The 17,060-nt window shown below is 44.8% G+C and overlaps 1 protein-coding gene across 1 annotated transcript; it reads left to right on the top strand.

Moving 5' to 3' along the window:
* The first annotated feature begins 5,194 nt into the window (after positions 1-5,194).
* Positions 5,195-12,057, top strand: LOC120703341 (C2 and GRAM domain-containing protein At1g03370-like). The gene is made up of 9 exons (XM_039987383.1): positions 5,195-6,265; positions 6,370-7,635; positions 7,959-8,138; positions 8,244-8,527; positions 8,609-8,725; positions 9,178-9,440; positions 9,614-9,782; positions 9,887-10,159; positions 11,085-12,057. Exons 1-9 carry the CDS (start codon positions 5,917-5,919, stop codon positions 11,286-11,288), a joined length of 3,105 nt encoding a protein of 1,034 aa, XP_039843317.1. The 5' UTR covers positions 5,195-5,916; the 3' UTR covers positions 11,289-12,057.
* Positions 12,058-17,060: the final 5,003 nt, after the last annotated feature.

Genomic DNA, 17,060 nt, shown 5'->3' with positions numbered 1-17,060 from the left:
AAGTTATTTAATTCGTATTTTTGAAAAGACAGAATCTTCCTCCTACCGCAAAGCACACAAACAAGCACAGAGAACAACAAGCACAAACAACTTTATTACTGCAGGGGGGTATAATATTGGCGCAAGGCCAAAACACGTACTACACGACCGAGTACAAAGGCCACGCTTAAGGGTACAACTTAAGCCATAGGGGCTAGGAGGGCTTGTTCTAAGGTGGCGTCGGGGCATGCTACTTGCGGGGCGAGCCTTCTTCCGGGGCGAAACGTGCTTCCAGGGGAACGGGCAACTCGCCGTCTTCTGGGTTTCCGTTTTCCAGGGGTTGCTCAGCAGCCTCTCCTTCAACTGCAGCAGTTGATCTTTCAGGATTCTCGGGTGGAGCTTGTGGGGTCCCAAAAAGTAGCCCCCATCCTATGATGGGCGTCCCAAGTAGGACATGGTTTTCTCTAATTGCCGGGACTGGCGTTCCGCTTCTGGTCCATTCTTGCATACGCCGGTCCCGGGGCTGCCTGAGGCTCTCCTGGGCAACTGCTTCGCTACTGACCGCGGCTGCGGCTCTTGCCTCGGCTTGAGCCACCCAGATCTGATGCATCCTTGCCGCGAGCTCTGTTTGCTCGGCTCGGTAGATTTTCTCCCTCTTGATGCTGGCTTGCTCGTCAAAGAGCTGATCCAGGGAGGCTATGTAAGTAGTCACTTGGTACAGGGGGTCCTCTTCATGGCAGCGCCGTTCCAGGCTTCTCATGCGAGCCTCCCAAACTGGGGTTCTGATGGCCGGGGGAAAGAACCTCATTGGTGTGGGGCGAGGTGTCCTTAAAAAATCCGACACGGTTAATGGAGCGCCTTCCTGACGACCAAGGGATAGGTGTTGTGGTACCTAAACCCCGTGGCGGTCATTCGCCATGGCTGGATGTCGGGGTAGCGGTCACTTTTGGCGATGACCAGGATCACCTTGCAGCAGAGAGTACCATGGTGCTCGTACTCCCTGCTGTAGTACCTTGGGCGTTCCGTGACGCCAAGGCTCTCCAAGACATAGATCAAAAGGCTAGGGAAGCCAGGTGTAGCTCGGCAAATGCCCTGGGTCCATCCTTCCTCAGCCATCTGAAAATAAAGATAGGGTGAACAAGCTTTGCACAAATACTTGGGTACAAAAGGGGATAGACGGTCTTTATTTCCTCATAGGGTTGGCTACATGGTTCATGGATACATTATTAAGATAGCGGTTCTAGCCTGGACATACTACTCTCTACTCATGGGGATGCTTCCTCAAACTAGGTGCGGCGCTTCTTTGGTGGAAGACAGTGCTCTTCATCTTCGGTCTGAGTACCCTTATCCCAATGGGTTTCTTCGGATTCTTCTTCTAACATCCCAGCTTCTATCCTGGGCGCCTCATGGTTTTGACTTTAGGCTTGGAGAGCAGCTAGGGAGTTTTTGGCTTGTATGGATCTTCTCCGGTGTAATTCCATCTCTTGGATTGCCTTCTCTGCCCTGCGGATTTGGTGCTTCAGCTGAGCCGCCTGCTCCTGGTAGAGTTGGTCCAAACCGGTGAGGTAGATGGATAGGTGTGAGACTGTATCTTCTAATTCTTCTTCTTCCCTTCCAAGTCCTCTCATCCGGGCAATCCATGAGCGTCCTCTTCCTCCAGTAGGCGGAAAAAATCCCATAGGAGTCTGCTGAAGATGATATTTGTAAATGTCGCAGGGCTTTTCAAGCGGCCTTTCGGTAGGTGTCTGGGAAGCAAAAGCCAGTGGTGGAGATAAACCAGGGTGCCACGTCAGGATAGTGGGTGCTTTTTTCCACGAAGATCATCAAGTCGCATCGAATGGTGCCCCTGGAGTCGTACTCCTGGTAAACGTACTCCGGTGGATCCACAACTCCAAGGCGTTCCAGGCTGAGTAGCAACAACTTAGGGAGGCCAGGCTCTGCGGGGCAGATTCCGCCACTCCATTCGTCGTCAGCCATCTAGAACCAGGCAAAGGCCATGGGTAAGTGCTGTGTGGAAAGATGGGCTAAGCAGGGAAAGATCTAGTGGAAAACTGGCTTAGAAAAGGTCCTCGGTCCTAAGGGTCACGTCCTACGGCCAACCTACGGCTCTGATACCACCTGAAGCGTCCCCACATAAGTAGAGACTAAATGTGATACAACTATCAATCCCAGGAGACTGATAACACATTTATTCAACAGATGGTACAGTCCCCGTACAAACCTCCGAGGAGGCGGACACTCGATACAAACGATAATAAGTAGTAAAATAGCTACGGTGATACACCAAAGCACGACCCAGATGGTCTCTAGCTCGGGCTCAGAGTAATGCGCTAGCAGAAGCATCTTGCAAAGGGCCAACACCACAGGCAAAGTTGGACGCGGACGCAACCTCTACTCAACATCTTCGACAACGAAGTCCGGATCTTCTTCTGAAGAAAAACCACAAATATATAACGGGTGAGTACAAAAGTACTCAACAAGTCCAACCCCATCCACGGAGGGGGTAACACAGATATGCACAGGATAAATCAAGGATAAGGCTGGGGTTAATTTACAGTGGGGCCGTTTCCTCCCCGGGTAGAGTTTTTTTAAAGTATTCTTTTAAGAAAAAGAAAAGATTATCAGGAAGTGGAATGGTTACAATCATGCTAGGAAAGTAAAAGGAAAGAAAGAAAGCATTCTAATTGAAATGTTAGCAGCGAACAAATTATTTTAATTTTTTTCGAGATTACACAATACAATCTAGACACTCCCAACGCATGCACACTCAGATCCCTATGAACGCACGTAAGTAAATTCTACCCCTATGAGCATCTTCGAAGACTGAGCTAAAAATCCTCTAGATTGTTGAACCTAGGACCTTAGATGCTACTGAGGCTCATGTCCTTTCGCAACAAATCATTTTAGTTGAAAGGTTAGCAACGAAAATTGGCTTTAAAATTTATCAGTGATGACACAGGCGCGGATCAAAACCATGTCCCTAACACTCCCATCTCCTTCCATCCCCTCCTCTCCCTTTCCCTTTGCCACAAATTGAAGCACTCCTTGCTTGAGCCACGGCTTCTCCTGCTCGTAGTGTTCCTCGTTAGTTTTCATTTTTTATTTCCTTGAAGTTTTTTTTAAAATATTGGAGCCGCTTCCTTCTTAAAGTGCTTTAGTATGTAATAATGTTGATTGTTTGAGCCGCCATGAATATATTAAAGAGAAATCAAAGGATAAAGTCTACTTTTGGAAACTTTCTTATATGAAAACATAACTCCCCTACCTGCCATATTTTACCAACTTCTCGAGACATAACTACAACTTATGTAAGAAAATTTGTTAAATTTGACGACAACTAACAATGTTTAAAGAATTAACATGGCTGGTTGATAACCTAGTACTTTTTGCTCAGTCTAGTATGACCACAGGCATAATGTTGTGGCATGAGTGAATAGTGTCGATCGGCTCGAGCTCAAAGCAAGCAGCAGCAAAAGGAGGAAGAAAAACTGAACAAAATGAGAGATTTCATGATAAATCATCGAAACACCTAACTAAAAAAAAATATTTTGTGGTACAATGAAAAAGCCAAAAAGCAACATCCAAATTCCAAGGCACCATCCCTATTACGTATTCCCTCCGTTCCAAATTACAATTTGTTTACTTTTTTATTTTAAATTTGACCACTCATCTTATTAAAAATGTGTGAAAAATATCACTTTTTTTATTGTGGCCTGCTTTATTAATAAAAAATTTTCAAAAATAATTTAAATTTATCTATATTTGTATAAATTATTTAAATAAGATAAATGATCAAACTGAGGTTAAAAAGATCAAACGGCTTTCTTAGCATACATCGAGCAACAAGCCTTCAGCACACACCTTTGCTGTCCTTTTTTGAGAACGTGTCATAGCACGTATTTCATTAAGAGGAAAACATATTACAGACATAACTTGATGCTGGCCAAATAGAAATTGACCACCACAAGCACACAAAGGATTAACAACAGAGAAAAAAATGAAAAAAGGCCAATAAAAACAAACAGCCACAGAACTAGCAGAACAACGATCACAGAGCGGAAGTGAAAACCTCGCCAACCCGCCAAGATCACCCAAACGACCCAACAATGGAGAACCTACATGAAGAACAACATCATCGAGGCTGCCGACACTGGAGTATCCACCAGAAGAATCAGCTCCACGGCGGCGAAACATCCGCCGGAGACGACCAATAAGCTGAACAAATGCGGCGGCAAAGCATCCGCCAGAGTAGCAGTAACACGGGCGGCAAAGTATCCGCCAGACCAAGCGAAACAGGGGCGGCAAAGCATCCGCCAGCACCACGACGGCAAAGCATCTGTCATGGTAGTCGCAGCACAAGCAGACCATGGTGATGATGTGTCAATGGAGCACAGGTAGGTAACACCCAAGAGGACAACCACCCAAGGCGTGATGAAGACCCCAAGACGACGTCCTCAAAAGGGACCATGACACGCCGGGCGCCAACGTCGTCAGCCCGTTGGGCATGGATTTCACCAGGGAATAAACTTCGTACCATGCCAGGGACCATCGAGGACTGAAACGCACACGACAGCCAACGCGAGGCAGACCCGAAGGCGGCGGCGGAGGCATGGAGATGCAGAAGCCACGACCAGCAGAGAAGGCATAGAGGTGTCCCATAACAACGCCCCGGACATAACGCACCTTTGCTGTCCTAGCTTTTTCATCGCCGCTTGATGGGGGAAGAAAGCAGCGGCATGGTTTGGAGTGTTACTTCATAACTTTTGGTCCTATTTGCGAAGGACGCCAATTTCATCGGTTACGCCACCACCAATCAATTTCTTTCGTTTTCATCCATGCCAATTGCCAATCCATCAATTTTTCAAACATGTATCGCGAGCCCACATGACATTAAATCCATCCAGAAGGACTGCACGTGCACGACCTCAAGATTTTTCTTTACTAGAAAACAAAGAGGAATTTTTTTTTAAGATGGAGAAAATATTTTTTTTAAAAAAAAGAAAAGTGTCCCTGGAAGTGCCAGGGAGGCGGAAAAACGGCCCGGTTGAATTTGGAAGGAGTAAGGGCGTGTTTGGTTCGGCGCCTACGGCGCCACACCTTGCCTAAGGTGCGGAGGCCGATTCGGCCGCCACACCTGCGGCGCGAAATGTGCGGCGCGGTGTGGCGCCGTAGGCGCCGAACCAAACACGCCCTAAACCTCGGCGGAGCGAGCAGGGCACGACTGACGAGCGAGGGGGCGGCTCGTTTGAAAGTCAGCAGCACGAACGCGACGCGGGGAGGGAAGACGACTCCGCGGCCTCCTTCAACCCACCCAGGTCTCCTCTCCCCTCCCGTCCAACCCCCGGCTTTCATTGCCCTCAACCTGACCTCCCATCCACCTCCTCCGGGGCTCGACATCCCCCGAGCCACGACTCTGCTCTGATTTCCTTGGAGGTTCCTTCCTTCTTTTTTTTTTGTTTCCTCTGATTTAGTGATTTCCCGAGAGGTTTCTCTGTGCCTGGCGCTGCTTCGTTCCCAAAGTCGTCGTCTTTCTTGCTCCCGTGAGCGCGTCGCGCGTCCTTGCACCCCCCCCCCCCCTCCACGGATTCATGCCGCGTTAGTCCGGGGTTTCGGGGATTTTTCGTATTTCGGTTGCCGGTTTGAGCTTCCTTCGTTTCTTGGACCCGCCCACAGCAGCAGCCGGCCGGGGGGATACCTCCCCTCCCTGATTCTTCCTCCATTGGTTAATCCCGAGTGCTCAGCAGCTCCAGCTTCCTTTCCAGCCCGAGTGATAAGCGGAGAAGAGGAAGGAAACCGGAGAGAATCGCGGCTTCTCGGAACTCGGATTGCTTCGATTCGATTGGAGGAGGCGTACGGACGCCCGAATCGAATTTCTTGGGAACAGTAGTGTTAGAACAGAACAGGATTTAAAAAAAAACGTCCCATTTTCCAAGAAAGATGAGGCTGGTGGTGCGCGTGATCGAGGCCCGGGGCCTCCCGGCGACGGATGCCGACGGGCCGCGGGACCCCTACGCCAGGGCGCAGCTGGGCAAGCAGCGGGCCAAGACCAAGGTGCTGCGGAAGACGCTCAGCCCCGCCTGGGACGAGGAGTTCGCCTTCCGGGTCGGGGATCTCAAGGACCAGCTCCTCGTCTCCGTGCTCCACGAGGACCGCTACTTCTCCGACGACGTCCTCGGCCAGGTCAAGGTGCCCCTCACCGACGTGCTCGACGCCGACAACCGCACGCTAGGGACGCAGTGGTACCAGCTGCAGCCCAAGAGCAAGAAGGCCAAGCTCAAGGATTGCGGTAAGGACATGCAGCAAAGTTATCTTGTACCCTTTATTCTTTGGTGTTCATTCAATTTGTGCTTTTTTCTCCCTTAATCAGTCTGCTGATGGTTCCTTTTCTAGGAGAAATTTGCCTCACCATATCTCTAAGTCAAAATCACTCTGAAGAGATCGCGGCACTTGCACATTGGGCTTCAGATGACCTCGCATCAAATTCGGACAAATCAGCTGAATTAGTGAAAGGATCTTCTTTGCCAAATATTCCAATAGAAATATCCACAGCAGTATCAGAGAGCGACGAGATAGAAGTTATCAAGGAGGATAAATCAAATGGCGGTCCGTCATTTGTCAACATGCTGTATCAAATATTTAAACCAAAAGACACTGAAGCTCCTGCTCCATCTCTCTCCAATCTGGACAGCAGTCCAGATGTTCTTGAAGAAACACCATCAACCAGCTCGCAATCTCATGAGAAGCAGGATCAGGAAGCTAGTGCATCTATGACATTTGATGAGCTACTGAAGGCCTTTGGTTCTCGGCATGAAGGGAAAGAAATGCCTGATAATTTGTCAGGTGGAGTACTCCTTGATCAAGTTTATGCTGTTGCACCAAGTGACTTGAACACACATCTTTTCTCTCCAAGTTCAGACTTTCTGCAATCACTAGCCGAGATTCAAGGAACTACTGATCTTGAAATTCAACAATGGATACTTGAAAATGATGGTGAAATCTTGAAGAGGGTCATAAGCTACACAAAAGCTCCTACTAAATTAGTTAAGGCTGTGAAAGCGACGGAGGACGTGACATACTTGAAGGCAGATGGAGAGATGTTTGCAGTTTTAGCATCTGCTAGTACTCCGGAAGTTCCTTTTGGCAATAATTTCAGAGTGGAGGTTTTAACCTGCATAATGCCAGGGCCTGAACTGCCAAATGATGAAAAATCTTCACGTCTTGTAGTCTCTTGGCGCTTAAATTTTTTTCAAAGTACCATGATGAAGAGCATGATTGAAAATGGGGCACGACAAGGCTTGAAGGATAGCTATGCTCAGTTCTCTGAGCTCCTTGCTCGAACTTTGAGGCCAGTTGATGCAAAAGATACAACAGACAATAATGAAGTCCTGTCTTCTGTGCAACCAGAGCAAGAATCTGATTGGAAGCTAGCATTTCGAATATTTGGAAATTTTACTCTTTTATCCTCAATTTTTGCATTTGTATATGTTTCTGCGCACATCATCCTTGCAAGTCCTAGTATAATTCAAGGTCTCGAGTTCCCAGGTCTGGACTTGCCAGATTCTGCTGGTGAAGTTGTAGTTTGTGGGGTTCTTGTTCTACAAGGACAGCGTGTCCTAAATATGATTGGACGGTTCATCCAGGCGAAGAGGCAGAGAGGTAGCATATATCTGGCTTCTCATTGTTTTTCTTAGTGGGAATAGAATGTCACCTTAAGTTTTATTCATCAGAGGTTCAGAATTACTATTAGTAGTGAAATTTCATCAGACAAATCCTGCTCTACATTTCAGTCAACAGTGACAAGTTAGCATGTAGCTGTTAGGTCTCAAAACAAGTGCTTGCTTAGGCATTTCCTAATTGGAAGAAATAGTTACTGTTACCTTTCCCTGTGTTCAACATAACCTTCAGGATTCAGATATTGTTTCGGATGATTACTCTAATAGTCCACTAATATTAACCATTGGGATTGGAATGTATATTAGGTGATCATGGAGTCAAAGCTCAAGGGGATGGCTGGTTGCTGACTGTTGCTCTGATCGAGGGAACCAACTTGGCAGCAACCAAATCATCTGGCTTCTCTGATCCATATGTTGTATTTACATGCAATGGAAAGACAAAGACAAGTTCTATTAAGTTTCACACCCTTGAGCCTCAATGGAATGGTAAACTGTATTTTTTTCCTGACATCCATCAGCTATTGCAGGATTCATTGGACATGCATTATCAAGCAGCTTCTCTTATATATTTTGATTTACCTAAACTTGCAGAAATTTTTGAATTTGATGCCATGGAAGATCCTCCATCAGTGATGGAAATAGATGTGTATGATTTCGATGGACCCTTCGATGAAGTTGCCTCCCTTGGTCATGCTGAAGTGAATTTCTTGAAATATAATATATCCGAGCTTGCTGACATTTGGATTCCTCTTAAGGGAAAGCTGGCTCAAGCATGTCAGTCGAAATTGCATTTGAGAATATTCTTGAACAATACAAGGGGTAATCAAATTGTAAAGGATTACCTGGACAAAATGGAGAAAGAAGTTGGCAAAAAGGTTAGGATTTCCTCTCATGTCACTAGTGTGCAAATTCATCCCATCTTGGGTTTATTGACTTACGCAAAATTCATTCTGCAGATTGCTGTGAGGTCTCCTCACGCAAATTTAGCATTCCAGAAAATCTTTTCTTTGCCACCAGAAGAATTTCTTATCAATGATTTTACTTGTCACTTAAAGAGGAAAATGCTGACACAGGTAAATGTTCATTCTTTACCCTTAATTGCTTTTTTGCTGCTTTTCTATCATACTGTGGCTGAGCTTCCATCCATTTTGTAATACTTGATACTTCACTACTGTGTTCTTATTATCCAAAAAGCAATTGATCAGATTTAGGCACATGAATTGTATACCGGAGGTTTGCAAATTTATAGATGGTAGTCATACTTTTCACCTTCTATTCCTGATTGTTGGTATTCACATGATTCGGCCTCAAAATCCTGTTTAACAATATATTTAACCTATTCATCTGCTTGTCTTGATTGAATGATTCTCCTCAATGATCAACGATACGCAGAGAATAACCATGCTTTGAGATTATGACAATTTTGTATTTTACATTGTCATGCTACTGTAACATTATGACAAACTAAACATGACTTTTTCTGTCATCATCCCTAAGATCTGACTCATGTCTGCCTGTGTTGCAGGGTCGCCTTTTTCTGTCTCCAAGAATATTTGGGTTTTACACAAACCTTTTTGGTAACAAAACAAAATTCTTCTTTCTTTGGGAAGATATTGAACAAATCCTAGTGGTCCCTGCAACCCTGGCTTCAATGGGAAGTCCGTCTCTGGTGATTATTCTTCGCAAGGGCAGAGGAATTGATGCAAAGCATGGAGCAAAGCAACTGGACAGTGAAGGAAGACTCAAGTTTCATTTCCAGTCTTTTGTCTCATTCAGTGTCGCACATAAGTAAGTACATTTTCTTGAATGATACATATGGACCTAATTTGTCATATGTGATTGACCGTCACAAGTGAATTCCTTGAAAAGGACACTATCTTTTCTGTCTATTTATCCCTCACCAATTTGATCTGTTTTTTCATGAATATGTTTGTTCAAAATACCAATAATCTGCTTTGCAGAACAATAATGGCACTGTGGAAGGCAAGGTCCTTGACCCCTGAACAAAAAGTACAGCTCGTAGAGGAGGAATCAGAAACAGAAGACTTCCAAAATGAAGAAGGTGGATCTTTCTTAGGCATAGAAGATGCCAAAATGTCAGGAGTATTTTCATCTACAAAACCTTTTGGTGTAAGATTCCTTATTTTTTTTCCATCAAGACATGGTGTGCAATCCACTTTGTGCTCCACAAAGAATCGTAGCGTTACATTGTAATCAACTTTATGTGTCATTAGGTATCAACAGCCATGAGCATTTTTGAGGGTGGTCCCTTGGAGCGTCGGGTGATGGAGAAAGTTGGCTGTTTGGACTACTCTGTTACAGAATGGGAACCTGTCAGACCTGATGTTTACCAGAGGCAAGTTCATTACAAGTTCGACAAGAAATCAGCGCAGCACGAGGGAGAAGCAATGAGCACCCAACAGAAGTCCCCTTTGCCTAATAAGAATGGCTGGCTTGTTGAAGAAGTGATGACATTTGAAGGTATCCCTATAGGTGAATGTTTCAATGTAAGAGCCGATTCCTGGTATTTTGTTTTATACATTTCAATATCAGTTATTTATTATATATCTTTTGAAATTTTGACATGCATATGGTGTTTCTCTTTCACATATTCCTACTCCCTCTGTTTTTATTTACATGTCGTATTAGGTTTGTCCGAGTCAAACTTGTCCAATTTTGGCCAATTTATAGAAAATAATAATAATAATTACAATACCAAATCTATTTCATTAAATTCAGCATGAAATATACGTTGATAGTGCATAGGTTGGTCAGTATTGTTGTTGCTCTATTTTTCTATAGATTTGGTCAAAGTTAGCCAAATTTGACTTAGGAAAAACCTAATACTGACATGTAAATAAAAATGGAGCGAGTATTCTGAACCATTAGACCTTAAGGATTGGAATATCTCTAAAGAGATAGCTTTGGATAGGAGCGCTTGGAGACTAGCTATCAATGTGCCTGAACCATGACCTTTATTTCTTTTGGGTTTCATCTCTAGCCTACCCCAACTTGCTTGGGAAAAAAGGCTATGTTGTTGTTGTTGTTGTTGTTGTTGTTGTGGAGTATTCTGAACCATTGTTGTCAAGCAAATCACTATTTGTTAGCTGATAATCTTGAATGATCTTTCTTTTCTATATTATTTCTTCTTTTTATATAAAAAACTAACTATCAGCCTGAAAAACACTGATACACATATTTTTTTTATGCTGCATGTATAGATACTATTCTGGATATTGGCCATTTTCCATTTGTGGTTTTGTCAATGAAATTACAACGGTGACTTGTTAAAGAGGGTTGACTTGATTCTGAAATTCATGTAGATGCACTTAGGCAACAGTCATCTATTTCTTCATCACTTCACATTGAAAGTGTTGGCTTTTTACTTGCCGCCTGATTGTGCTTCCCTGTGTGGTCTTATCTCTCTTACAGCTTCATATTCGATATCAACTTGAGAGCAAAACATCCAAGGAGAAGACTTGTACTGTCCAAGTATTCATTGGCATAGTATGGTTAAAGAGCTGCAAGAATCGGAAGAAGATCACGCAGGATGTAGCATCCAATGCATCTTCACACCTCAAGAAGATATTCAGCCAACTCGAGAAGGAATCTATATCAGCCAAGTTTCCTTTCTGATAACGTCCTACTTTTGCTAATGCACAAGTGCATATACGGATCACCAGAAAGCATGTTCCGGCAATATAGTGTCTTTTACGACTCCTTGCTGCCATGCTGAGCAAAGATCAGTGACGTGATGAATAACTTTCAATATAAGGCAAAGCCCTCAGCAAAAATTTTACAAGGCAAGGGCCAAATCACAAGATTTTAGATTGGACAATGGAGAACTAACTGCAGAGTCTGGAATGTGTTTTTGCTGCCTATGATTAACAGAATGTTCAAATGTTGTTCTGACTTTTACAGAAGGTTGGAGAATCCGAATCTCATCCTTTCAGTTTGATTAGAGACACAGATAGCCCCCCCCCCCCCCCCCCCCGCGGCACTCCTGCAAAGGCTGCATCATCTGTTGGTACTAACAAGATTGGAAGGAAAAAAAATACAAATACTGTATTTTCCCTTCATGTTACAGTGATGGGCTGGCTTCATTAGTTTCCTACCCTCAAAGAATTAGACGCAGGGGTTCTCTACTGAATCCTGAATGATCCACGACTGCAGGAATCGCCTTGGCTCTCTTTTCTTATGGGTGCTATAATGTTAATATGGTGAAAAAAACGATATTGACAAGGCAGTTTGCAAAATGAAGGAACTTATGTGTGTCAATAACTCAGAATAGGTGATGTTATTGCACAATGAAGGGGTTTGATTCGAATTCTGTCTAGAAGATTATGCTATTGTTTGATGCTACCACATGAGATGAATATGCATATATTTGCTATTTGTGCATCCAGATTTTTTCGGATAAAAGTAAAATCAATATATTGTTTTCATGCTACCTTGTTGGTGTCACTTCAGTAAGCTTTTATTGATGCAGTCATATTTGTTTCATACAGTTTCGAATATAGACAGCTTTAGCCATGTGCGCATGAGTTAAGTTGTATTGCCTCCTTTTCTTCCTTGTCTCGTTTATTAACCTAGCAATTAAGAAGAAAACAGGAAAGAAAGGTGAAAAGGTACCTCAAAAACATAAAAAGGCTTAGGGCATGTACAACGCACAATAATACTTCGTCTATAACCGGTTTATTGTGCTAACCAAAGCTCATTAATCGTGTTTTGGAGCGGAACTGCGCGGTGCCGTCGCCTCGCGAGACGATGGCACCAGCTCGTGCTCCGATGGCTTACGGCCCGCTGGACTCGCGTTGTATGTCGCCGCCCTGCGGTTCCCAAGCCGCGCGCGCCAAAATCCATCTGTGGCGACAAAACGGTCGATCCTAGAAAGCCCACAGCCACCGCCAACACCAAGCCGCCCGCACTGAGCGTCTGAGCCAGCTGCGGGCGCCAGAACGAGGGAAAGAGAGATGAGATGCAGAGAGGTCCACGTGCTGAGAGAGATGAGACAGAGAGATCCAGAGAGGTTGACAAACACGGTCAGGGATATTTTGGCATTTTACAATTTGATCCCTGGTATTTTTAAAAATCAACCCAAATAGGATTGTATTGTGCAGCATACAACATGTACAGTATATGTGTGTGTGTGTGTGTGTGTGTGTGTGTGTGTGTGTGTGTGTGTGTGTGTGTGTGTGTGTGTGTGTGTGTGTAGAACAAGCAACAATATGGCACATAAAGATAAATTGTATGATTGATCACTATGTGTTTATGTGCCCATGCATGTATTAAATAGCTAATAGACACACTAACAGATATTTCATTGTACAAGTTGTCTATTTTGTTGTCTGTGTGCAGTATAGACAACAACTGTCTACACCATTGTACATGCCCTTATACATCAATCTCATCATAGTGCAAGTTTTCCCAGTGTTCTCTGACCCATAATTTTTTTTTGCCAATATAAGGTGCCGTAGCAAATGTTTCTCAAAGCAATATGACTCGGGAATAGTATATTGATTATGGAGGGACAAAGCCCGTGTACATATAGAGGCAAGATGTCCTTGGGTTTGGTTTATAGATGTAGCTCCAACTAGAGGAGATTCTTGCCTAATCCAAAACCATCTACCTATGCCCGTAGGCTAAAGGGTCAACCAAACCTTCTTGCTAACATACCCTAGCAGTGATCATCGGCGTCGTTAATGTTCAAATTGGTCCTGAATTCCATGAGCACAGAGGAAGAGAGCCCATTGATGAAGATATCTGCATATTGCGAAGATGTAGGCACATGCATAACACGAACATCACCAAGTGCAACGTGCTCCTAAAAGAAGTGAAGATCGATCTCAATATGCTTGGTGTGCTGATGCTGGACTGAATTGGCGGACATGTAGACAACGTTGATGTTGTTGCATTAGACCAACGAGAAGCGCAACAAAGTGGAGCATGAAGCTCGTGGAGTAGCTGCTGCTGCCAAGTCACCACAGGGTGACCATCCACGGGAGAAAGCCAATGAGAGGACAATGCAGATGGTAGCAGGCTTGACAATGGGACTGAATGCCTCGTTGAAGTCCACACCTGGCCACTGAATGAAGCCGCGTGGAACCCACTGAGTCGCTTGTATTGCTCAAGGCTCCCATCAACATGATTGTAATACAAGCAGTGCTTGCGCGCACCAAGAGTTGTAAATCCAGGCCTCAACCCAGAAGGATGATTATATGGAAGCTTGAAATAGGAGCGAGCATATGACATTATTAGCGTTACGAATTATACGTTTAGCTTTATCATTTTGGGGCGAGATGTAGGGCATGACATTTGAAAATGAGCATTGTCGAGAAGGAAGAACGTGTGGGTGTTGGAGTTATCGAAACTCATGGCTATTGTCGCATTGAACTTCCCTGATGGTGGTGCCGAACTGAGTCTTCATATAAGAGAAGAAATTAGTAAGAGTGGTAAATGTGCCTAATGATCAATTTATTAGATAGCAGATCCTTCTCATAGCAACTAGAAGGGTCAAATTCAACAAAATAATTATTGTCAGAGGTAAACAATAATATTATTAAGTTGAAAGGAACCAGGAAGGTGAGCTGTGCTAGTAGCACTAACTGGGAGTAAAGACCTGTTACCGACAATGATAGATGAAGGAGAAGGGCATTGCAGGACAGAGCTATGTGAAAGAAAGCTAGGAGTGGAAGTCATATGAGAAGTAGCACTTGAGTTGAAGTACCATTCGTTGGTCTATGGAGGGTTAAGTGTAATCATGCTAAATGTGGAGGTGAGGGACTGTTGATCATAGGAAGGATGATCGGCGACCGAGTTGTAAAACCTTGGAGGCACAAACAACACTGGCGCCTGCATGGGTGGGCCGGCGTATGGTGCCTGAAGCTGGCTGAGGTGGGTGAAAGGACCGTGACACCCTAAGAGGGGGGTGATCTAAGAATTCTATGGCTCCAATCACATATAAAAACATATTTCAATTTCTATCTAAATGTGCACTAGGTTTTTCTATGTGTTGCTATCTCTACTGTAAAAGAGTTTTGCACCCTAGGTTCAAATCCTATAAACTATACGAGGTAATCTAGTAAAGGTAAATGTGGAATGTAGGCACAATGTAAATGTGGAAGTAAGTGAGGTAGAGAATGCAAATTCCCGGCGTAGTGACACAGTGATTTTTACCGAGGTATCGGAAAGCAACGCTTTCCACTAGCCCTCATTGTTGGATCCCCTCTCAAGGGAATGCTCGCGCAAGGGCATAAACTCCCTGGTCGAGTAACTCTGTGGATAGCCGACGGGCCTTCCCTATGCGCAAGTGGGTGAGGCCTTGCCTCTCCCGGATGCTCTGTAGCGAAAATGGCCTCTCATGCCATATTTCAATATAAAGTTTTGGTGATTGATATAGACAACACAACACTTGGACTAATATGATTGTTAAGATAACCATTCTCAGGCTTTTAGGTTCTAGTGATGACAAAGAGAAGATAGGCGTAGATTGAAGGAGTCGAAGATTGAAGAGACCGTGAAGAAATCAAGTCAAAACGAACAAGACAGAGACAATTTGCTATCACCGGTTAAACCGACGTTAGGCAAATTGTACTCATCGGTGCAATGGATCTAGAAAGCTGGGGCTAGGGTTTGGCACCGGATTAACCGGCGTTGGGTGTTTTACACTCGTCGGTACATTGACAGATGAAGACAGAGGAAATTCTATACACCGGTTAAACCGACGATCAAGGCAAAGTGAGCGTCGGTGCAGTTGTCCAGAGACTCCATTTTTCGGGGGTTCTGAACTTACACACACCGGTTAAACCGACGTTATTTTTGAGAGCGTCGGTCGATTGATCAAAAGTGCCGTTGGAGCAGTAACGGCTAGTTGCTGGGAAATTACACTCACCGGTTAAACCGGTGATGACAAAAACTGGAGCGTCGGTTTAACCGGCGTTAAGGGATTTCGTCAGCCTTTTTCCCAACGGCTAGTTTGGAGGGTTGGGCTATATATATGCCACCCCACGACTCATTTAAGGTTGCTGGAGACCATACAAGCATACAAGAGTAAAAGATCATCTCCAACCATCCTAGAGCTTCATTGTACATCATATAGGCTTAAGCACACTTGTGAGAGTGCTTAGTGCTTGTAATAGGGATTAGTTCTTGCGAGAGCTCCCTTGAGAGAAGCCTTGCTGCGGCAAGCAACTTGTGATTCGTCGTGTGACCCTCCGTCTTGGTGTGGAGTGGCAACGACACTTTGTGCGGGGGAGGAGGAGGCCCCCTCCTTGGTGGAGAAGCTCCGTAGTGGACTTCGGCCGGGTGACCGAGAGAGACGGTGGCGGTGCACGAGACTTAGTGTCTTGTGGGCACTTGCCTTTGCTAGCCGGCACCGCCTTGGTGGCGTAGTGCAAGACGTGATCGGAAGAGCCTCGGTGTCCCGTGGACGTAGGCGTTTATGCCGAATCACGTTACATGACCGTGTCTACTCGGGAGTTTGCATCCCTCTTGCACTTACCGCATTACGTTTCCGCATTTACTTTACCTTGCATACCTTTACTTTCCTAGTTAATTTGATTAGGATTAGCTAGGTTGCAAGTCTTTTAGGGGTAAGTAGAGAGTAGCATAGATAAACCTTAGTCATAACTAGCATGTGTAGGACGTGTTAGGTTTATCTTATGCAAGTAGTTTGAGCCCTAGGTTAAAAAGCGATTAGCGACCCTATTCACCCTCTACCCCTCTAGGGTCGGACACCCCGGTGATCCTTACATGCTCCCTACCGTCTTCACTAGGTAGAGCTTCGACAAATCACCGAGGGCCTCTCCTCCCTCTCACAAGCACTAGCGGCCTCTCCACAAATGCAGTTGGAGGGTCTCACAAGACTTACAAGCCCCGGATTTACAACTCTTGGTGCGCGCAAGCACCGATTGCAATGAGGTGTGCAAACCTCGCCTAACTCTAGGATAACACCTAAAGCAATGCACTAAGCGGCCTAAATTAGCACTAATCAAGCCCTAAGACTTATGTTAATTACATTAATCTTATCTTGAGCACTTCGGTGGCTTGAGCACTTAAATGTGTGTGGAATACAAGCCAATAGCTTCTCCAAGTTCTAACAGCTTTGAAATGGCCGGGAGGAGGGGTATTTATAGCCCCAACCAGGCCACAGGCATCGGATCAACTGGTCACACACATACTGAACTAGCCATTTAACTTCAAATGTTTTCTTTTGATGACATCATTGCACCGACATCTTAAAACCGATGCATGTCGGTTCAGCTGGTCCTGAAGACTTCTTCTCGTACACCCCGACATGCTCTCTAGACAACACCAGTACCAATGCACCAACACCTTCTGTTGTAGAGTGCCAGTTTAACCGGTCATGTAGCCTCTTCTTCACATGGCCTTCACTTGCACCGCCCGATG

Source organism: Panicum virgatum, chromosome 4K (genome assembly GCF_016808335.1).
Source record: "Panicum virgatum strain AP13 chromosome 4K, P.virgatum_v5, whole genome shotgun sequence".
Classification (NCBI taxonomy): Eukaryota; Viridiplantae; Streptophyta; class Magnoliopsida; order Poales; family Poaceae; genus Panicum; species Panicum virgatum.
This window is presented reverse-complemented; position numbering and strand designations above follow the sequence as displayed.

Coding starts and splice junctions, on each gene's coding strand:
- LOC120703341 (XM_039987383.1), top strand. CDS start 5,917: ATGAGGCTGGTGGTGCGCGTGATCGAGGCCCGGGGCCTCCCGGCGACG. Junction 8,528..8,608: donor AGAAAGAAGTTGGCAAAAAG/GTTAGGATTTCC, acceptor TTCATTCTGCAG/ATTGCTGTGAGGTCTCCTCA. Junction 10,160..11,084: donor CTATAGGTGAATGTTTCAAT/GTAAGAGCCGAT, acceptor TCTCTCTTACAG/CTTCATATTCGATATCAACT.